The sequence below is a fragment of the Mycteria americana genome, chromosome 10, assembly GCF_035582795.1.
Source record: "Mycteria americana isolate JAX WOST 10 ecotype Jacksonville Zoo and Gardens chromosome 10, USCA_MyAme_1.0, whole genome shotgun sequence".
Classification (NCBI taxonomy): Eukaryota; Metazoa; Chordata; class Aves; order Ciconiiformes; family Ciconiidae; genus Mycteria; species Mycteria americana.
Window position 1 is genome coordinate 20,090,985 of NC_134374.1, and position 23,682 is coordinate 20,114,666.

Consider the following 23,682-nt stretch of genomic DNA (forward strand, 5'->3'; position numbering starts at 1 on the left):
TAGCATTGCATTTATTTTGGGCTTAAATAATTTCACTTTCAAATCTAATAATCTTGGTAATGGATACTTTAATGGTCTTTCTTGAAGAACATTGTATTTTAAAAAAAACAGGATTCAGACAGTTGACTGCCAATTACATTTCATGCTTTGCGTGATAAGAAAGCTTATTTCAAAAGCTGCACCTCCTAAGTTTCCTTTAGTAAAATGCTAGTAGATTAGAAGTGCATTGGAATAATTTCAAAAATCCTTTGATACAACCATGTAGCTTTCTGTACATATATTTGGTGCCTGCAAAAAGTGCCAGATATACTTTATTAGACAAGAAGCCATCTGTTGCAGTGGTTATTGTACTGGTATTGGGCAGGATTGCTTGTCAGTATCAGCATATTCTGTTTACTGCACGTACAGCAAGCAAATCAGTTTGTCTGGAAGAAAATTAGAAAGTGTTTTTTCCTAGGAAAATAGACTGAGATCACTTGCTAAACTAGTCACTTGAATAGTCATTGGATCAACTTACAGGACTTAATTACAGACAAACACAGTATAGCTCCTAGTGCAGTAAATGGATTGTTTAGATGCTTACTGTACAGGTTGCATGCCTGTTGCTTTTCTGCCAACTGTGCCTGTCAGTATACCCAGCCCTGTATCTCTGCTGCTTGTTTTTCAAAAACACAATTGTTTGACTTCCGAGCTTTGAGTTTTAGGGAACTTGGCTTTTGCTTTTTTGGTATAATATTATTGTGAAGTGCTTTTGAAACACTCTGGAACAGTTAAACTGGAAAAACTATGTCAAAACAATTCTTGACATAGTAAGTGCAGACTTTATGCTTAGATACAAGCTGTGCATTTGAGCTCTTTGCTTTCAAAGTAGCAGCAGAACAAAACCAGTTTTGCTAGATAGCAATACTTGATGTGCATCAAATTGCTGTTCATCTTCCTTCCTTGTTCCCGGCTCTCCTGAGTGCGAGTGGCTGATCTTTTCATCCGGACACATTGTGGAGCTGAATGAAGGCTATGATAAAGCTACTGAGTTTGGTCAATTAGGAGTAGTGAGACTAGGCCTCCTCCTTTTATACCTCACTTCCTAAAGAGAGACACCTTTTTTATTGTGACAAGGTTCATCTTCGCTCTTACTGAAGTGCAGTCTTAGTTTGTTTTTACACTTTTATAGACATACAGCCCTTTTAACTACAATTATATGCTTTGAACCTGGGATTAATCTTTTGTTGGAACCTAGGTTTTTCTTTTAAGATGAGCAATGACCAGTTAACTTGACAGTGAGAGAGTTCCTTTGAAATCATTCTGGAAAATGAAGCAGAAACTGCTTTGAGAAAATCCTTCAGTACTTTTGCACAATGTTTCTTCATCCTTGCTTACTTGCTTCCTATTTCACAGTGCATGTAAGTGTAGCCTAATACCCCTGTACAAGTGACAGGCTCAATTTCTATATACTTTCCTTCCTGTTATATGCAGAGATAGTTTGGGGAAGATTCTTAACTGAGCATGCTGTTGGTTTCGTGGAACACCTCTTGCTCTTGTGGGTACAGTAAACACTGCAATAAGTGTCACAGTCCATTTGAGTTTTCCTCTGCCACCATTTGAGGAGAGGATAAAACTGGTAGAATATATCTGTTGGGAGAGAATTGATACACTTAAAAATAAAGCAGAAGACCCATAGCAAGTTGCAAAAGTTGACAGAAAGTCTATACTGTGAAGAGCTTGATCGGATATTGGGCAGCTCCTTGAAAATGGAGTATTCTACTTTTGATAGACTTTGAGGAAGGAAGGACATGTCTATTTGCTTTGTTTGGGTTGTTTTTTAAATAGTAAGAAAAGCCCCACAAAATCTAACCAACCAAAACACAGCCCACAAAGGAACTGGCAGTAGAAGGGATACTGTGAGCCACAGAAGCAGGAATTACTTGTGAACATTACTCATTTCGTCTGTACCCAGCAGCCTTCCAACATATGGTCACAGGGATCATGTCAACAACTTCTTAGAATAATGTTGTCTGTCTTCCAAGACACAGACTTCCCAGCAAAGAACAAGTATTTGATCAGAGCAGTATTTGATCCCTTCATAAAAAAAGTTGATGGTAAAGTTACTTTTTTTCTCCCCTAATAACAATATGATATTAAACTTGGGAAAATGAGCAATGCTGCTGCCATAGCAAGGAACTTTGGCTTTTCCTTGAAGAACAGAAATTCTAGATCGAGTAATTTCAGCGTGCATGGACCATAATGTAACTCAATACTCAAAGCATATTGGGTTAAACTGAATTTATAGCTGCTGGGATACACACAAGGGCTTTCTGTTCCTTTTCCTATTCTTTCCTGTTTATAACAGCTTCCTGAGAAGATTATTTGTCCTTCAGGGAAGTAGGAAATGAAGCAGCATGTGAACAGAGAGGAATTATATTGTACATAATGAGTAAGCCAATAGTATCATTTGACTTCAGTACAGGTGAGATTCCCTGTTAAGGAGTAACAGGAATTCAGGAGGATTATAAATGCTTGTAACACGTTACGGAGAATCTGCTATCTTCTGCTAAAGGAGAAAGTAAGCAAAAAAAAAAAGGTGGTTTATCATAATATTGAAGTATGATATGTGCTTAGGTTACCCATGAACACCCACATTACTTTTATAAAGGTTTTCCCATAAATTCATGAAATAATGTTTTTTAAACATAAAGTGTTAACTGATGGGATTACTGCTTATCTTGTAAGTCATTCAGGAATTAGTTTGAATCAGAGAATACAAAAAAAACTTCTTCAAATACATTAGCAGCAAAAGGACAGCTAAGGAGAATCTCCAGCCTCTAGTAGACAGGGGAGGGAACACAGTGATCAAGGATGAGGAAAAGGCTGAGGTACTTAATGCCTTCTTTGCCTCAGTCTTTAATAGCAGGGCCAATTGTTCTCTGGGTACCCAGCCCCTGGAGTTGGAAGATAGGAACAGGGACCAAAACGGAGCCCCCATAATCCAGGGGGCAATGGTTAGTGACCTGCTGCACCACCTGGACACTCACAAGTCTAGGGGCCTGATGAGATCCACCTGAGAGTACTGAAGGAACTGGCAGATGTGCTCACCAAGCCCCTTTCCATCATTTACCAGCAGTCCTGGCTAACCAAGGAGGTCCCAGTTGACTGGAGATTAGCAGATGTGACGCCCATCTTCAAGAAGGGCCAGAAGGAGGACCCAGGGAACTACAGGCCTGTCAGCCTGACCTCGGTACCAGGGAAGCTGACAGAGCAGATCATCCTGAGTGCCATCACATGGCATGTAGAGAATAACCAAGGGATCAAGCCCAGCTAGCATGGGTTCAGGAAAGGTAGGTCCTGCTTGACCAACCTGATCTCCTTCTATGACAAGGTGACCCGCCTAGTGGATAAGCGAAAGGCTGTGTATGTTGTCTATCTAGACTTCAGTAAAGCTTTTGACACAGTTTCCCACAGTATTCTCCTGGAGAAACTGGCTGCTCATGGCTTGGGCAGGTGTACTCTTTGCTGGGTAAAGAACTGCCTGGATGGCCAGGCCCAAAGAGTGGTGGTGAATGGAGTTTACTCCAGTTGGCGGCCGGTCACAAGTGGTGTTCCCCAGGGCTCTGTGTTGGGGCCAGTTCTGTTTAATATCTTTATCAATGATCTGGATGAAGGGATCGAGTGCACCCTCAATAAGTTTGCATACAACACCAAGTTGGGCAGGAGTGTTGATCTGCTGGAGGGCAGGAAGGCTCTGCAGAGGGACCTGGACAGGCTGGATCAATGGGCCGAGGTCAATTGTATGAGGTTCAACAAGGCTCAGTGCAAGGTCCTGCACTTGGGTCACAGCAACCCCATGCAACACTACAGGCTTGGGGAAGAGTGGCTGGAAAGCTGCCCAGCAGAGAAGGACCTGGGAGTGCTGGTTGACAGCCGGCTGAATATGAGCCAGCAGTGTGCCCAGGTGGCCAAGAAAGCCAATGGCATCCTGGCTTGTATCAAAAATAGCGTGGCCAGCAGGACTAGGGAAGTGATCATGCCCCTGTACTCTGCACTGGTGAGGCTGCAGCTCGAATACTGTGTTCAGTTTTGGGCCCCTCACTACAAGAGAGACATTGAGGGGCTGGAGCGTGTCCAGAGAAGGGCAACAAAGCTGGGGAAGGGTCTGGAGCACAAGTCTGATGAGGAGCGGCTGAGGGAACTGGGGTTGTTTAGCCTGGAGAAAAGGAGGCTGAGGGGAGACCTTATTGCTCTCTACAACTACCTGAAAGGAGGTTGTAGAGAGGTGGGGGTCGGTCTCTTCTCCCAGGTAACAAGTGACAGGACGAGAGGAAATGGCCTCAAGTTGCGCCAGGGGAGGTTTAGATTGGATATTAGGAAATTTTACTTCACTGAGAGGGTTATCAAGCATTGGAACAGGCTGCCCAGGGAAGTGGTTGAGTCGCCATCCCTGGAAGTATTTAAAAGACGTTTGGATGAGGTGCTTAGGGACATGGTATAGTGGTGGTGTTGGTAGTGTTAGGTTTACAGTTGGACTCGATGATCTTAAAGGTCTTTTCCAACCTATACGATTCTGTGATTCTGTGATACTGTAAACCAAACTTAATGTATTTAGGAAGCCTGTCTTATCCACCCAAGCTTTGTCTGAAGTTCAAATGTGAATGCATATTTGTAAAATATAAAAATGAAAACTGTGTATCTGGTTTACAGATGGAAATTTTATCAAAGCCTACTGCTGTACCCCTTACCTTTCTAGTTTGGGAATGCCTCCACCAAGCTGTAAATAAACTGGAGAATAAAAATGAAACCGCACTGCTGGAAGACAGTAGAATAGGAGAGAATGGAGGACTGTAAAGGTGCGAGAGATGCAGCAGATATTGCATGGTGTATTTCTAGCTCAGCCAAGAAATTGTGTGCTGAATCAAAAGGATTTTCCTCACCTCACTTTTTTCTGTTGATGAGAATAAAGCAGTGAGAAATCCACTTGCCATAGAGGAGTGGAAAGGAGGAACTGAAGCAGTTCTAGTAAAGTGGATTGCCTGGGAGCAACAGCTCTTGCTGCCCCATTATGTAATAAGCCCAAAAAAACAAAAGAGAAAGAAGAATCTGGTTTTATGGGAATTAAGACTGGCAGCAGTACTAGAAATAAAGCACTGTATTGACACCAAAGTCAGGATAAAGTCATTAACTAGGTGCTTCGGTGTTGAAGCTTTGGTTGCAACTTCTGCCTCAAGTCTGGTTATAAACTACCTTCTAATCTGTCATATTCATTAGTTCACTCTGAATCCATGAGTGGCTAAGGCTTCTATAAGCAAAGACTTGCAATGACTACGAAAACAGTTGTTATTGTATGTAAATTTTACTTCAGTATATACAAAATTAGATAGAAATGCTACTGAATGGTTTACAAAGAGGGACAGACTCAGATTGAAGTATCTCAGCTAATTTGAGCTCGTGTGCTAACTTTTGAACTTGGCCAGCTGACATGGGTTTACCCTCCAAGTTTCAGATTTTGTATTTAAACCTTTTGTTTTTAATGTACCTTCTAAACGTGGCTGGTACAAAAATTAAAATGGCATCAGTCTACATGCTTAGCTTGATATGCTGTCATCTTTTTTCTTCTTTATGCGAATACTTACCTGTTCTAATGCAACTGGAACACTGCATGTAACCATCTCAACTATTAATAACTGTCAAGTTCTCATCTACTCATGCACGCACACAATTACAAAGGCAAACATCCAGCACAGTCATATTACGAAGCCATAGTCTTTTAGAAGTTACTTCATTTTTATAGGTATAAAAATAATTCACAGCAGGAGAAAATGAAGAATCAAAATGTAACAGGAAAGCAGGAAACTATATACTGTACAAGAACTATCTACTTGTATCTGTTGTGAGGAGCCTAGAATCTAATGAATCTCACGTTGGCTTAGTATTTGTTCCTCACAAAGCTACAGTCAAAAAAAAAAAAAAAAAAGAAAACCACAGGCATCTCTAAAGGTCATCTTCTAACAACCATCATTAGCTCTCACCATAGTAAGAAAGAATAATAGACTGCAGAACTAACAGTTTTCCTGACCAAAGTACTTATTTTGTCTTGCTCAACAATCCCTGAGACACCAACATGACTTTATACAGAGCCACTTGTAAACACATAACTAACTGGTTGTGACAAAAAGGTATCATCAAGAACATTTAAGGTCTGTGGTTATTTCCTCTCATCTTCATGCCTAAATGTGCATTATGATGCATTTTTGTTAATGTGATCCCATACAGGACAAAGTTATTAACTTTTGACTAGCTAATCCCCAAACAAAGAAACAGGAGAGAATGGGCCCCCGTACCTTCAAGCCAACCTGTTGGCTTGAAGCAACTGTAATTTTAGGTTATGTAGGCGAAGTACCTTTACTGCAGTTCCCTTGGCCTACATAACCTAAAATTACAGTTGCTACTTTACCGGCTGTACAGCTATAGTCCTGTAGCTCCAAGTGTTGGGATTCTACAGTACTATTCCCCGACTGTCTCAAACTTAACTTTTTTTATTTAGAAATTTGTTCTAAACTACTAGGTAGCACTGCTCTGAAAGTTTCACATTCCTCAAGCAACTTCTCCTGTATTTATTCTCACATAAAAGGGTAAACTAAATAAGTTAATTTGGTTTTGTTAGAGAGATAATTTCGTATTTCCTCTACAATTAGGAGAGCAGTAAGAGTATGTTTGTTAAAAAATATATATATATATACACACACACAAAAATCAAGGAATAGAAGGCAGGATTCTTTCCAAATATGTTTTGTAATCAGCTGGTGACTTTTATACTTACATTCTATACTTTCAAAACAAGTTTAAACACACTTAACTGTTATGAAGTATAAATTGAAAATATTTTTAGTAATAAAAACATTTTTCCATCTTTGATGTCCTCCATATCTGATAACACTATGCAAAGAACACTTACAAGCAGCAAACATACATCACACATTCAGCATACCTAATACTTTCTCCAGCACCATCTTGTCTCCAATTATTTAGTCTGAGGATCACTAAAAGGATCAAGAAGGGAACCTTACAAGAAAGCCACCTGTCACATGCATCACCTTGAACTTCCTCTTCTCCCACTCTCCCCAAAACAGTCTGAAATTAATACAAAACTAGTTTCCTATTTACACAGGAAGAGCCCATATCTATTAGAAACTCTTAAGAACATTTTTGTTTTATACAACAGAGAAGGTGTGGTGATAGTACAGCACACACTACACCTTAAGACCAAATATTACCACACCCGGGTGGACCGAATAACCTTCAGTAGCTGTATCAAACCATACATTTCCTATGTGTGGGCTTGTTCTGGAATTGAAATTCCAAAGTATTTCTCAATTTCTATAAACCAGATGAGTTTATGGTCTATATCACAATGTAGGTTACAATATAATTTCATTGGCATAGCAGATCCTTTTCAGATCTGCTCATGTGCATACAATGTGCTGCTTTCACACCACGTCCAACTAAACAGCTATCATGAGAAGATGGCTGAAAAGCAGACACAATCATAATTTAATAGTACTAATGGATAAACTTTAGACAAACCAATAGAAAAGGAGGAATTCTAGCATACCATAACACCAGTCGTCTTAGTTCTAGCAAATAATCAAAGAATAAAAAATAACAAAGGAGAGGTTTTGACTGGCTCAGTTTCATGATCTTGTTTGTTCTGCTGCCACACAAAAACTGAAGTCAGTAGAGCACCAAGGTGGGTATGCAGACTGCTTAAGCCCACACTGCTGCCTCAAAAAAGCCGAGTCTTTAATTGTCACCCCTTTCTCCCAAACAATTAATAGTTAACAAGTAGAATATATTTGCTTTGCAGACTGTGTTACTACTACTTTTGTCAAGCAAGAATCTGCTTATCTACCTATTACCAAGTTACACTTGAAAGTGGGAAACCTAGAGGTGTTCACTCCACCAATACTGTAGGGAAAAGCTACTCGATTCACAAGACGTTAAGTAAAAGATCAGTTTGATACAAAAATAACATGCAAGTTTAAGACAAGTTAGCTTTGTCTACCTGCAACTTTCTTTAGTATTTTTGTAGCAATTTATAAAGTCTTTCAACTGTTAATCTTCTCTCAAAAGTATCTGCTCTACCACAATAGCCCTTTAAAACAAAACAAAAAAAACTCATTTCCTCAAAAATAAAGTTACTGAAAGATTAAAAAAAAAATACTGAATTTAAAGAATGGCCATGATATACAAGTTGCAAGGAACTGCGTAAAAACATTCATTTTAGTAATTTCCTAACTTCTTGTGGTTTTAAGCTTGAACAAGTAAACTGATGAATAACCAACTGAAATTGCCAGTTCCTTCAGCAGCAACTGCCATCTCTTGTTCTACTTTACCTCTAAATTTGAACAGGGGAATTAAAGAATTAGAGGAAAGTTACTAGCCATTAATGCTTACCTCAAGAATTGCAACTGATGCAGAAAAGACAAAGTCTTTTTGTAACCCACCCAACGTTTTTAAGCCTATCTTTTACTTCTACTGGGTCATCAGCAATCACAGTATCATTAGCATGCTTTACAGGCTATTTGTAATACAAAAACAAAAAAGTTCATCCTCAATAACTTGAATATTCAGCACCACAGTGCTTAAAATCTCAGAAAGTATCATTTCTGTTTGATATGCACACTTTCAGTTCTCACTGTAAATGTCTTTCACATTGCTTTGGTGGAACCTGCTTTGTTTGCAAAGCTTCCTGTACTGTACAGAATAGTTCTACAGTTTTGTCTTACAAGTAGTATATCAGGAAGTTTAATTACCACAAGCAGATAGGCTTATCACTGTATCTATCACCTCATTTAAACAGTGTCAATATCAATTCACATTAAAAGCAGCTACCTAAACATCAGCACCAAACATACCCTACTCTGCGATATTAGAAGTAGTGACTAATCAGGAACAGAACCAAATTTTCCCAAGACGTTAATTTTACTCTTCAGTAATGGTTGCACCCTAACTAACTTCACTTGCTCGAGTATCTTGACTTTGATCCAATAAGGCCAAGAATCTTCTAAAACACAAGCATTTCAGTTCACTTTTTCCTCAAGCATCCACTTGAAGTAAGAATTCTCTGCAGGCATGCACTGGTTTTTCTCAGAGACACTATGATCTCAAGTGTAACATATTTTATTCGTTTGCCAAAAATCTGTGCTCAACCTGACTCATAGTTCATCTATGCAGTATACAAACATCTAAACAAGTCATGTGTAATAAGCACATTATCTCTCCACAGGAGAATGACATCAAACAACCTTAGGAGTCAAAGGTGACAGTGCGATGTAGGTCCCGTAGCACATAGCCTGTCTGCCAGTGACTGATACTACGGACAAGTAATGTAAAGCACTCACTAACTCCTGCACTGATATGGGTGGAGCAACGTAGCTGGGAAACCTATCCGCCCAAGCACACTCAGTTAACTTCTGTTTTTAAGCTCGCTAATAAAAGCTTTTATTCCGCTGTTTGACACTAGTTTATGGCACATTAGTCAGAATGCTGAGTTCATAGCTTTTGATTCATCTCAAAGCTCACGGGGTTTAAAAGACTTCAGTATTAAGCATAAACAATTTCTACTTTTAAAACAAAGTATGAGTTGCTCCTTGTTGGATGGATCACCAAATCCACTTGCTCTCCAATAAGCTCTCTCTTACCCCTAACAATTTGTTTTTCATGTTATATCAGATCTTTCTCCCAATCTACTTTCAAGGACAGCACCACACTCAGAAGACAGCCCCTTTCAGAAATGTAGTTTGTAGCTAAGTGGAGTACCTATCAATGAACAACTACCACACAAACCTGAAGTGAACCTGGAGGTAATGGAGCATGCTTTTAGTGTGGCACTAGCCACTATGTGCACAGAAATATTTCTACTTATGCCAATACTAAACCAACACGATATATTATTAACTTCAATTAAAAAAACATTGGTGATATTAACGTCTAGTTAGCCATGAACTTCTGTAAAAAGCCTGGCTTCAACTTGCAGCTAAAAGATGAACAACCTGATAGGACTTTGGGTTCAGCTAAGCTACGACAGATATGTCAGATCAGACCCAACACTTTCAAGCACTTACTGATTTCCTGGATACCCAACAGAATTATATATTTCCCATGTGATACTGAAGTGTTAAGGAAAGCAAACAACATCTAAGTTAAGGATTAACAAACAGAGGAATTCTAGCAATCTCCCTGACAACCTTAATTTAGTCTGTTTCCCCTAGTATAACAAGCATACTTTTAAACAAGCAAAACAAGCACATTGCCAAACCGAGTTAAGAATGTAACTGCTCGTTGCCATCTCATGCCAGCCTATTCTCAGGGCTGGCATGAGATCAGATGATTGTTTGCCAAAGCAATTTAATTTTTTTTTGCCCATTTCATTATAAACAAAAATAATGACAAAAACACCAGGCACTCATTCCCACTTCTAGTCCTTGTGCCAGCAAAAAATGAGAAAAAAAAAAAAAGATTAAATCAGAGCTCTTTCAGCAGCTGTGGTGTGTCAAGGTGCTCATGACAAACATTAAATTGCAGAAAACGAGTCCAGTTTACACACTACTAGTATAAAAACTGTAACTAAATTCTCTTTGTGCAATTCTGTCACATTCAACAGATTATATGAAACTTGAATGACTCTCAAAATGACCCAAAGCAGAAAAAAAATTGAATTAGTAGTTCTAATATAGCCCATCTTCAATTATTTGAGTGCATACATACGTATCAATTATCTTACAGAAAAATACTTTAAACCACCATTTTCTTTTCTAGTACAGATCCTCTCTTGATAGCCTAGTCTTATTTCATGTCAATCAGAAATAGATGCCATCAATCAGGCTTCAGTCCTTTAAAAAAAAAAAAAACAAAAAACAAAAACAAAACCAACAAAACCAACCAACAAACAAACAAACCAACCCGCTAAACCACTATGCTTCTGAAGGCCAAGCACCATTGTCCACCTTTTACTTTCAGATGGAGGGGATGGGGAAACAAAAAACTTCCACCCTCTTCTTCTTCTAGAGTCTCCCTTCCCCCAAAATAATGACTTCAGCTTTCCCAGCTCCCTGTCATCTATAGCCATTTTTAGCCTATCATATAAAAATCATTCCCCTAGACTTCTTCCCAATGAGCTGCCTAATTTCAGCTGCTATGCCAGGAACTAAAAATAAATCTTCTGTTACACGTAGTTGCACACCCTCTCCCACCAAGCCCTTGTTCAGCACTCCACTTGATGTGTGAAATAAGTTCTGGAAAAGAGACACGCTCCTCTCAGCACACTGTAGAGTTCCTTGAGTTATACGCAACAAACTGACAGAGTGCAGGTTGATTCATCTCTGTAACTCTACTGAAACTTGATGATTATAAGTTGTGAAGCTGAACCAACAAAATCTCCACACCAAACTCTAAGAAGCTTTGTGTAAACTCGGTGACAACACTTGCAAAAGTAGTGTGGCTTCTCTTACACAAGTCCCAAATATACCTTCATCTTATAGTAAGGTTGCTCTCTGAGTACCTAAAGATATTGCTAGCCTCAGCAGAGCAAATTCCTCATTCAAAATTAAAGCCAGCAAAATTTAGTAAGATTATTCTCCTATATAATGGATGAAGCCTTTCCCTGACTACAGTCTTGTTCTTCACTTGCAAACCCATGGCAGTAATTGATCAATCTGCCTGTCCACTCACACTGCCTCAACTTAAAACACACCTGAATCCCATCCCTTTTCTGCCTCAGAGGTAAATCCCTCTTCATGTCAGTTTTATACACCGTTTATGTACATCATGTCCAGAATGAAAAAAATCTACTTTCCCATTCAACCCATTCACTCGATCATATCATCAGAGGCTAGTCACTTTATCTCAGGGCAAAATTATCTTTCAGAAGGTATCTGGTTCAAGCAACATACCACTACTCTGATCCATATTGCTGCTGGACTGTAATCATCTCCTCAAGAAACAAAAGCATATGACTGCACACAAAGTCAAATATTAACATAATGTACTTTTTACACTAAAAATAATAATAGAAGTCTACTCCAGTGATTCTAGAATAACTGAAAAGGACATGCAATGGAAATAGTTATCCTGTTCAACCCAATTTTGAGCTCATTTCACTTCAATTTTTTTAAATTATGTATTTCTCTCAGAACAAAGTATTGTCCTCTGCTAGTGCAAAATTCAAATTTGTGTCCATAGCTTCCAAAAGAAACACTTTCCAGGGTGATTTTTAAATCTCTTCCCTGCAGGCATCTTCAAGCAGCCTTCCTAGCTAAAGTAGCTAGGAAATAGTAAAGGTATTATAAACAAATATCTTGTGCGTATAAAGAGGCTTGTTTATATTTATCCTGTGCAAGGAAGTATGAGTTTGTTTCCAATAACACCATAAAACAAAATAGGACATCATATTTTGTTACCTTTTGCTAAGATACACATGGTCACTTTTAATACAAGTACACTTCAAGTTATTCAGTATTCTGGCATTCTGTCATGCTTTTAAATAATTGTCACTTTCAGTAACTTTTTAATGCCTCATACATTACGAACTTAACATCTTCCCCACGTGCATTCTAACTTGTTTTCAGTGACAAAAAAACCCCACAGTTCTCTGGCTGATCAGCCCAAGGCTCTGCTGTACTATACTCGATGAAAGGAACACAAGGTGGGAGCACTTACATACTGACTTAGTTTTACCACTCTCTGTGAAAAACTTCGCACAGATTAGATAAAGTTTGCAACTAGTATTCTATTCAATAAGAAAAGTCAGGTAAATTTTAAGTGTCTGCTACACTGCTGCTCTTGGAAATCCATCAGAGAACTGAGCTAAAATGAGTTGATTCAAAGTAAAACAAGAAAGTGTAACAGAAGTAAACAACTAAAAGTAATCACTGACATATTACCTGGTTTTGCTGCTACTGCATTTATAAAGTAAAATACAATCCAGTGCTGTTAGTTTTGAAATGTACCTAAGTTTCAAGTTATCAGGTTTGTAAGTAGAAATATCTTCTTTTAAATAAAAAGCACAGGCATAATGAACAAACTCTACAGTCCTAAAGAGGCTTTGTGTGCTTAAAAGCTTGTCAGATCTTTCCAAAAAGATTGGACAATTTCCAAATTTTTAAATTATTTTCACATTTACTTCAGAAGTTCACTTGGGAAGCAGCTCGTTTGCATGACAACCACAAATATTCCGCATGCTTCAACACAAAAAAAAAAAAAAAAAAACCACCACCAAACCTGCGATCTTTCACTCAAAAGGTGAGCAGAATAGAGGTTACACCAACAGGTCCCGCTTACAGAACAATATTGCTACCCCATCTCTCCCCAAAGGGATGGCCCAAGGAACACCCCGCCGAGAAGCCTCCCCGTATCACACCCCTCATGGAAAACATGGGAATTCCCGGCTCCTGTCAGCGACCACCCCCGGCGCGTTACCACAGCGAGGCCCTCGGCGCGCCGCACGCCCCCCTCCAGCTGCCACCTCCCTCTCCCGAAGAGCACCCAAAAACCGCCACAGAAGCTCATGGGATTTTTAGAAAAAAGATACTTTAATTTCTGAAAGCCCGGCACCCCCCAGGCCCGGCTGCACGCCCCTCTGCTCCAGATCGGGAAGCAGTAACACGGCATCCGAGCTTCCTCCTCCCCCGCCTTCCTCCTCGTCCCCAGGCCGTCCCCTGCCCCCCTCCCAGCCCCACAGCTCGCTCACCAGCTTGGGCTTGTTCCGGCTCTCCTCTTCCGCGGCGCGCCCACTCCGCTTCGGGTTCATCCTGCCAGAGCTCAGGGGCTCCTCGCCGCCGCCAGCGCCCGGAGCCGCCTGACCCTCCATCCTCCTACCGGCTCCGCGCCCCAGCAGAAACCCCCTCTCTCACCGGGGCTGTATCCTCAAGGCCCCATAGGACCGACACGCACCACCGGGCGTCTCCCCGTCCCCTCCCAGCCGCAGCTGGAGCAGTTCCCGGTTCTGCTGCCCCGCCGCCTCCTCCCAATCCACCGCCTCAGAGACGCCGAACGCCTCCACGCATGCGCACCGCCCAGCCGGGGGTATCGCGCATGTGCCAGGGCCATGCGCATGCGCTGTTCAGGAAAGTGGAGGCAGAGGTACGCCGCCCGAAGGGCGGGAGCTGAGGAGGGTTGGAGGTGCCCGTCCAGGAAATGGCGGAACTCGGGGGTTTTGAACAGAAACGCCCACTGGAAAGGTGAAGTGTGAAACAGAACTGACCAGTCCTGGCTTTAGCAGCACGGAGCTGGCGTGTAGGTGGATGTATCTCCAGGACTCCCACTTGAGTCGTTCCTCAAAACAGGTTGCTGGGAGGAGAAAAGGCCGAGACTGGCTCTTGGCTGTTTTCTTTCAGAGTTGGCTGGTCCGTAGGCGGGCAGAGAGCTGAGCTCGCCAGAGCCGGCTGTGGTAGTACGGGCTTTTGAGAAAGCGGGAGGGCCAGCGATGGCCGTGGCAGGACGTGTTTTCGGGAAGAGCCTTGTCTCCATCTGATCTGCTTCACGCAGCAGCTGCTGGGCCCCATGTGCGGAGTGCCCAGACCTTTTACACACGGAGGGTTTCCTAATGAGGTGGCTCTGACTTACGTATGTTTCCCTGTATTTTATTTTGGAAACGCACGGGACACAAGGGATAACTGGTGTTTTAACTAAAATTGAGCTATTGTTACCACAAACAAAATACTTTTTTTTTTTTCTCTCACATTTGAGAACTCTAGTCCCCAATATCTGAGTCATCTACACGTGCTTATGGTTCACAACAATGAAAGGAATTGCTTGAACCGTTTCTGTGCATTAAGGAATCCCTTTGGCTGAGCCTCACTGTATAAACTGAAGATCTGTCAGCATGGATGTATCAGTGTGGATAGTGGAAACAAGGATCACATGCCTGATTATTAGAGGGCTCAGGATGACAGATGACTTCTTATTAACATAATCGTTATTTTAAAAAGAGAAAAATACAGATTTTGTGTTGGTATAGCTGAATCTATGCTTATTAAGTTATACCGAGAAAACAGTAAGGAAAACAATCATGATCTGTGGTTTTGGTGGGACAAGGGCAATCCACAAATCTTTGCAGTCCAAATTTAGATACATGTATGTTACTTGATTGTCCTCTAAAAAAGGGCCCCAACTCAGCACTGCTTCCACAGTGGGCTTGTTCTTTTTCAAAAGGCAAGCGAGACCAGTACAGTGAATTTTCCCTATCTCTGTCTAATACACACATAGTTAAAGCATGCCTGAGGTTCAAGTAGCTGTCTGCATTTCTTGTGACTCTCTGAGGCTTACCTGAGTACTGGATGAAATATTTTTTTTTTTTAAATCCAGCAGTGAAAACCTGTTGATAAAATCTGACAATACCAGCTTTCAAATAAAATAACAGCTCTAAAACTTGCAGGGGTCTTAAAATCAAAGTAGAATCTTTGCAGCAGGAGTTAGTAGGTTATAAAATAGGCCAGCTCCATCAAGCTGCTCAGTTCTAAACTTTCCTTTGGTACGCACCTCTTCTTTTTAGTACAAGTTTTCCACTTCTTTCATTTTGCTGATTTTAACAGTAAGTATTTGGACATAGTTTATGCTATCTTAACCACACATAACTTTGGAATTATGAAATTAATCAAGTAATCATGAATTGAATCACTTGTTTGCAGTGACAGGCAATGTAATGTTATTTCCAGCTACCTCAGTTTATAATTTACAGTGCATCGTTCTACAGCAACAGTTTAACAATTTGCCAGTTTCAGTTAAAAAGAAATGCTCAGATCTGGTTTTTTTCTTCTCTTCAGTTAGCCCTAATGACCGTTTTGTTTTTCTGTGCTGTCTTTATTTGTCTGTATTAAGCAGCACCCATAACTGGAGCAGAAAGGTCAGTCATTCCAGAGTCAGAGAAAATAATTTCCAACTGCCTGACATCTCTGCACAAATGTAAGAGTTTTTAATCCAAACTTTGTAGCACTATTTGTTCAGCATAACTCTTTAAGTGCTCAAGAGCTTTTTTTTAACCGAAATTTTCTGAATTTGCCACAATACTACTCATACTGCTTTAGTCAAGTCTTCTTCGGTAAGACTTTTACATTGGACTGACCTCTAAGATTCAAGAGCAGCAGGCAGAACATTTCAAAAATACTTTGCAGTATGAGTGAAAACAAGTGCACATGGCAGAACTCAAGAAAATTGAGCAAATGTACATTCAGGTATTGAGTTAATTTAGCTTTTGGTGGAGTAAAACTCAGATCACATTAATGATCTTAAGCAAAACAGGAAAAAAAGCCGTGAAGTCAGGTTTAGGGACTATGCACATTAAATTGAAAAGAAAACACAAACATTTACTGGTTTTAGTGCCGATATGCAATAGTAACTGTACCCTCATCTAAGTGATGCAGAAAAGATGTGCAACTATCAGGCTATAGCTACATCATGTGATGAAAGAGCTACCCCGCAAGTACTCTTGGTTCCTCTTTTCCTCCTGCCGTTAGGCTGCTCTCCTGGGACAAATGGCTGGTTGCGTAGCACAGTTATTGTCACTTTTTTTTAACTCCGACTTACAAATATTTTGCACGTCTCCACATAGAGTGCTCAGCTGTGACTTAAGATTGTTGTTTGAGTTGTACAAAACATTGCTACAGGATTTTCTGGAGACCTGCTTTTGTATAGATTACTGTAAGTCAAGCATCATTAGATCTAACTCACAGCCTCTTCAGCAGAAGTTAAAGCCTACCATGTTCTTTTTCAAAATGTTTTTAGTCATACTGCAGGATTTTAGTATTCTTTTTTTTCCTCCCAGTTTTCAGGACCGAGAAACAAATATTCCATGTGTGAACTGAAGACCTATGAGCATATAAACTCTGCAGGCAATTCTAAGCAAAAGGAGTGAAGTGAAATAATGGAACTACCCCCATTAGGAAAATGTAAATGGAAAAGCCCCTCCACACCAAAACAACAACAAAAAAACCCTAGAAAACCACAACTCTGCTTAAGGCAACCAGACAAACCTCAGATCATTTTGGCAGTCAGTTTGCAATGCAGTGTTTTGGTCTGTCTCCGAGAGCAACACAGTATGGCCTGAGGCTGGAAACTGGTAGTTGTACAAACTGTTCTTAACTTGGCTTCATCTCTGAAGAAAATGTATTTTAAAACTATGCATTTTACAAAAATCGTTTCACAACATTAAAAACGTGTAACTACGAAAGGCCACTGCTATATAGATGCTAACATTTCTCCTTGTGGTTTTACATGTAATCTCAGTCACGTTCAGTCACATAGCCGCAACAGCTAACAGTGGCAGAAAACAGCAAATGTACATCTATTAAAAAGAAGTCACACGGTTATCTTACAGCAAAATGATCATAGACTGATAGGCATGAGATATTTTGAGCCTCCCCAGAACATGTAATATTTTATATCTGAATTTGAACAAAATAGGCCTTTGAAGATGACTGGCTGTCCCAACAATAGAAGAACGCTTCTAGCACCCTCCCTCTAAAAGTATAAAAAATACAAGGTGTGCAAGGTTCCAGAAGACACACAGTCCAAGTATATCTGAAAAAGAAAAGAGTTCAGGGTTTACAAGTTTTTATAAATTCAGTGATACAATTTCCATTTGCCAGAGAAGGCATGGGATTCTGCTTAATAACAGCAGTTCTAAAGCAGCTGTAGTCAACTGGTCACCAAAGCAGCTATTCAGATTTCAGTCCTTGAGAAATGTTCTGTTCTCCAGGTTTCTAGTAGTGAAGAAGAAAGTTAACAAGGTTGAAATCTTTGTCCTAACTGCACTGGGGGGGGGAAAAAAAGGAAAAAGAAATTGTTCTGTATACTACCATGAGAGAAAACATACAGTACTTAACTTAACCACAAACAGGAAGCATGCTGCTAAGTCACCCAGTAGTACATTCCCCGGCTTTTCATCCAAAAATTCTATATCATTAGCACAACCACTCTACCACAGAAAACATACCACAATCCTTCCACTACTCCTGTCGAGCTGTAAACTTCCTTCAAATTGGCTGTCTCTCTTCCTGATCAGTATCATCACTGCAGTCAGTTTTTACTCTCCTACCCCTTCCTCTTTTTGCAGTTTTAGTTGCAATCTATTTACGTTTAGGAATTTAAAAAATCCCAACATTTATCTTCAGAAGGAAGTCAATCTAAGATTGTTTACAGTGGATGAGAACGTGGTAAATAATAAAAAGAAAGTCATGGTGTATATAGCTTATCTTAACAGGTAGGAAAATAGGATTAGAAGCATTAACTACTAAGCAATGAAAATCAATGAAGATCATTATTTGCATATGAATAGGTATTCCCTATTGACAAAAGAACCTCACTTTCTAAAAAATACTCTCTTTGACTACTTAATAAATGTGATTTATTTGCAAACCTAAATCCAGAGAAAATCCACTCACTGATAAGATAATTCCAATAAATACTTGTTTGCTAAAGCTTTATTTAATCTAAAACAATAATTTCCTGGCCTGTTATAGGCAATAATTGCACATTCTGTAATGTTTCTGTGAATTAAGTTACAAGAAGTTACTATCGTATTTATACAAAATTTATGTTAGTGATTTGAAGGTATATTAAAATATCCTATATTAACCATTAAAACAGTGACATTTCATGTTACAATCATGAACAGTATCACAAATGTTAAGTAAAAGCACAGCTAATTCTGAACATTTCTATAAATGGATAAGGATTACAGCTTCAGCAAGGTTAATTTTCTATGGCTACAGCTACATTTTGTTTTTAACCAGCTGTGAGTTGGCTGCGGAACAGTCACCGATTAGGCTGTATACTTTTCAATTTTAAGTCAACTTACGCATTTCACCTGTACTTGTTGACAGGAGGAGGAAGCTGACAGCTTCTCACCTTTTGTTTAAAAAAAGTTTTCATGTTGCATATGTTAGCGAGGTAATTATCTCTGTTGTCACAGCAGACCTATAGTTCAACTTTACTTACTATGTCTAGCTCTAATTTAAAACCTAAAGCACTGGAGCTAGATGAGGTATGTCATTATTAAATGATACATTAAAAGTACGGAGGCTACTTGTGTCAAGGCACTTTCTTCATTGAAGTGACTTATATAAATCCAGAAATAAACTAAATAATGGTTTTAATCTGAACAAATCTTTAGTGATTTCAATTTACTTCAGGCCAGGCTCCCCTAATACTTAGGAATCAAAACATCAATATGCTTTTTAAGTTTATATTTTCCAATGTGTTACTTTTTTGTTACATGTATTTTCCCTTACTGAAGCAATTAACTAATTTAGGTGAATTCCGTTTTCACCATTTTCTGTATTTTGACCACTTAGTCTATAATTCTAGATCACAGCTGGGTTTATCTTCTCCAAATGATTTTTTACTTTCAGGTTTTAACAGAACAGCATTCATGCCCCATTCATGTTTTCTAGAAACAACATGTATTAAAAAAATTGCACAGTATTACTTCAGAGGATGATGTAAAAAATAAGTAGGAAGAAATCCCTTTTCTCAGTTTTGGGCATTTCCCAATTTTGGGGTTTTACCACAGGAAAAACAAACCAAAACAAAACAAACAGCTGATATATGAAGTAGCCAATATACATGGTAATTAATTAATAATTGATTCCCTTTTTTCCCCTTTGCTTTTAAAATACAAATCTGTAGTCTTACCTGGTACAAGATGTGGTTATTAGTGCAATTGTTACCTAAACTTTGCATCTAGTGGTAATTTCTCAATATTGCTGGCAAGCCAAATGGCTATTGCCTTTTTTTTTTCATAGAATAATCCTAATAGTACCACATTGAGGTGCTGGAGCATGTCCAAAGAAGGGCAACAAAGCTGGTGCAGGGTCTAGAGCAGAAGTCTTATGAGGAGCGGCTGAGGGAACTGGGGTGGTTCAGTCTGGAGAAAAGGAGGCTGAGGGGAGACCTTATCACTCTCTACAACTACCTGAAAGGAGGTCGTAGTGAGGTGGGGGTCGGTCTCTTCTCCCAAGTAAGGAGCGATAGGACAAGAGGAAATGGCCTCAAGTTGTGCCAAGGGAGGTTTAGATTGGTTATTAGGAAAAATGTCTTCACTGAAAGGGTTGTCAAGCATTGGAACAGGCTGCCCAGGGAGGTGGTGGAGTCACCATCCCTGGAGGTATTTAAAAGACCTGTAGATGTGGTGCTTAGGGACATGGTTTAGAGGTGGACTTGGCCGTGCTAGGTCAATGGTTGGACTTGATCTTAAAGGTCTTTTCCAACCTAAACAATTCTATGATTCTGTTTAGAACTTCTTAGGTTAGTACTTCAATTTTTTCACTACATTTTATGTGCTGGGACACGACTACTTTAGGTGAATATAAGACAGTAATGTCTCATGTTATAATGCTGAGTTTTCTTTCCAGCCTGAAAGAACTGGACATGATCTATACAGAGAGAGAAAAAATGTAATATTGCCACTAAATACTATGTCTCAGTTTTCAAACATACATTTAATATTACTCATATGTGCTACCTTACCATTTTTAACAAGAGTACAATTTTTTGATTTAGAGTCAAATCCCAATAGTTATTGTTGATTTAAATAGAGTATTCAAGGTCTTAATAAAAGCTACTAAATTTTTACACTTTTTCTGTCATCTCTAGTACTTTATACACCAAGCACCTATGTACTATCTGTATCTGACAATGCAATTCAGAGAGTATGTTGTGTCATTGCCTGCAGTTCTGCAGAAGGCAACAGAAAAGATGTTTCTTCAGAATGTGGCATTTTTTTCCCCTCTAAGGCTACTGGGGGATTCTGTTGTCCATTCTGCACGTCTCTCTACAGTCCGATGGCTGAGTTACATAGTTTATCATGCTGTGGTATGTTCCCGAAATTGTTTAGAAAATGTCTTTTGATGTTTCTATCTCACAGCACAACTTACTTCTCAAATATAGCTAAACAGTTCAATATGAACTCCTTTTATTTACTACATGAGTTACCTTGACCATATTCAGCACTAGCAACCTTTCTATTTACCTTGCTTTTCTACACCTTCACAGCTTTTCACAAAAACTAAATACCCTACTGCAGCCATTCTGTAGCAAACCCCTCACACGTGCCTCGTAATTACCCAGGGCTGGTCACAACAGCACAGAACAGAACTGGTTATTTAATGGTCAGGGTACTCTACATGGTAACTTTCCTACTTTGTTTATTTTGTCTACAAAGAAAGCTGTATCATGGGCAAATAGTGTTTATAATTTCTGAGAGTGATATGAAAGCTTGGTAAATAAGAATTCTACAGTACAGGGAAGGAATAATTATCAGTGGAATAGTTTTAAACGTATCTCACCATAGCCCATACTCCAACAAGTAGGTTTCTGGTTGGAATTAGTTGAAGAAGTTCATTCTAAGTTCATTCCATTCTAGGTGGAAATCTACATATGTTTAAGGTATTGGTAGATGATAATGAAAAGCTTCCAGGCAGATGGACGAAAATAGACCTGATTAAAGCTAGGGATCATGTTAAGGAATCTTTGTTCAAGTTGTTCAGTGGAAGAATCAGGTAAAAACTCCTGCAATTTTCACCCATGGTAATTGCTTGTCCAGCATATTAATAATAGTTTCCCTTGCTAGGAAGGGATTGATTTTTTTTTACTTTTTTTTTTTTTTAAACTGTTCTTGTCCTTGGGTGTAGCACATATTGTTTATTGGTGGTATGTACACTATATGGAGGGATTACCTTCACCAGGTCTGCATCAAGGTTTTTTTCATAGCTGTGCTAACTCCACTAAAGACCATTTTTGGGGAGAATGATGGGACACATTTTAAAAGTGTGTCCTTTTATGTGAGCTAACAGTGGGATTATTTAACAGCTTCTTTAAAGGGAGGTAAGCTAGTTGTATGATGCAATTATTTAGTAGTTAAACTAATACTATTTTATTATGTAATTTCTTCATAGTATTTAAAGGATTTACTTAGTTAAGTTTCTTGAAAAGCAGGTATTGCAACTTGGAGGAATGAGAAAAATTACTCTGAGCAGGAATGTATTTGGTGCCCTCCCTATATAGATTTTGGTTCACTTACTATTTGTGTTTAACTTACAAGAATCTTTAATAACTACCACTGAAATAAACTGTATGTCTAGCTTTTCTGATGGAAAAACCTAGCTCTGAAGTCTAATATGCTTCCTTGTCATCTAGCACAGTTCTAGCAAGATTATACTGCATGAGGCTTACAGAAAACAAAGTATCTTCTCTTGTTCTACATTTTTGGTTTGTTCTGAATTATTCTTCCTGTTGTGTCTGTTAATTCCTTAAATATTGCTTACAGTGAACTTAGTTGTGAAAAGCAAAATTCTGGAATGTGTAATCTAAATTCTTTGCTTGTCCACTTAGTCCTCTTTATAAATGAGTGAAGATGGAGTGTGGTAAAATAGTAACACCAGTGAGAAGCAAGATGAACTCCGATCTCATCCTGCACGTGCACAATTGTATATTTTTAGTCGGACACGTAGCTGAAGATGAGTTTGAGACTCAGCCCAAGAGAATGTGATTTTTCACATGATGAGAACACACATTAAACTTCATTTAGTATAAGAGGAAGTGACGCTTAGGGTGGCGAGTGTTATATATTTCCCTCTCTTTATCCACATGCAAAGTGTATTTGTTCAGCAAACTTATATGATACAAAATTAATAGATTAAAAAAAAATAGTTTTGTGCCAAATTAGTCTACTGAGCTAATTCACATGTCTGTAGTATCCCTAGCTCTGACATAAAGAGTAGGGGACAAATATGGCAGTGAGAGATTACCAGACTAACAGTAATATAATACCAAATCCTCATTACTCTCACCTTTAACTCTCCACTAAAAGTGCTCTAATTCATGAGATGTGACAGTTTATACTGTGAGAATTGGCAAGATTTTTATCCTTTCCTGTCTACCACATTCTGACTTAGGGAAGAATACTGTGTGCACTTAGGCTGCCAAAATTCACAGCCATGTGTTTTAAGATCAATTGAAATTGTGCAAAAAGAGCAAGGTGTATAGGCTGAGGGCAAGTTAAAGCTTGTCAGGCAGATCAATGTATATTATTGCCCATTTCTGGGTCAGAACCCTTTGGCATTGTGTTCTCTATAGAATCTTCAGTGATAGGAGTATGAACAGAAAGCTACCAAAACAAAACACTCTGCTGCATGTACCTCTCTGGAGGAACATGAGCACAAGCATGTGACAGATGCTTGTTCCATTGCTTAATGCATTATAGGAAGGTGACACAATGCTACAGTGATAAGGACGGTACAAGAACTTTAAGTTTATTGTGTAGAAGAATATAGGTTCAATTTACAGGAATGATTACTATCCAGTTTTTTAAAAACTTATTTTTCTGACAATCTTACCATTTCAGAATAGAAGCGGTACGGAAATCTGTGGATGAAATTTTCCAGGGAGAAGACAGCAGGAGGAAAGAGTTAAAGTCCAGAGGAAAGGGCTCTGTAATCTGCGTAGACAGCTGGAGAGAGAAGGTGAGACTATCCAAAACAGTGTCTGAAAGAGAATCGGGAGCAATAAGAGGAAGCTAAGAGAGGGCAATGAGGTAGCTATGTAGTCAGCTGCTAAAGGTGTCTAATGGCACAAGAAAGGTCAGGGTTTCCCAGTTTGGCTAGAAGGTCATTCCAGACTTCACTGAGGGTGGTTTCACTG

The 23,682-nt window shown here is 39.3% G+C and overlaps 1 protein-coding gene across 16 annotated transcripts in view; it reads right to left on the bottom strand.

Annotated features, from left to right (window-relative positions):
- The window catches only part of DIAPH2 (diaphanous related formin 2), a 262,312-nt gene extending 248,282 nt beyond the window's left edge, over positions 1-14,030 (bottom strand). For 15 of the 16 annotated variants that reach the window (XR_012777353.1, XR_012777354.1, XR_012777350.1 and 12 more), the window contains exon 1: positions 13,736-14,030. Coding sequence is in view for 1 of the 16 variants with exons in the window: in XM_075513467.1 (XP_075369582.1) it covers positions 13,736-13,855 (120 nt within the window). In the remaining 15 variants the exon portion in view is untranslated. The remainder of the gene's footprint in view (positions 1-13,735) is intronic. The other variant, XR_012777362.1, reaches the window with a different exon arrangement.
- Between the last annotated feature and the right edge of the window lie 9,652 nt (positions 14,031-23,682).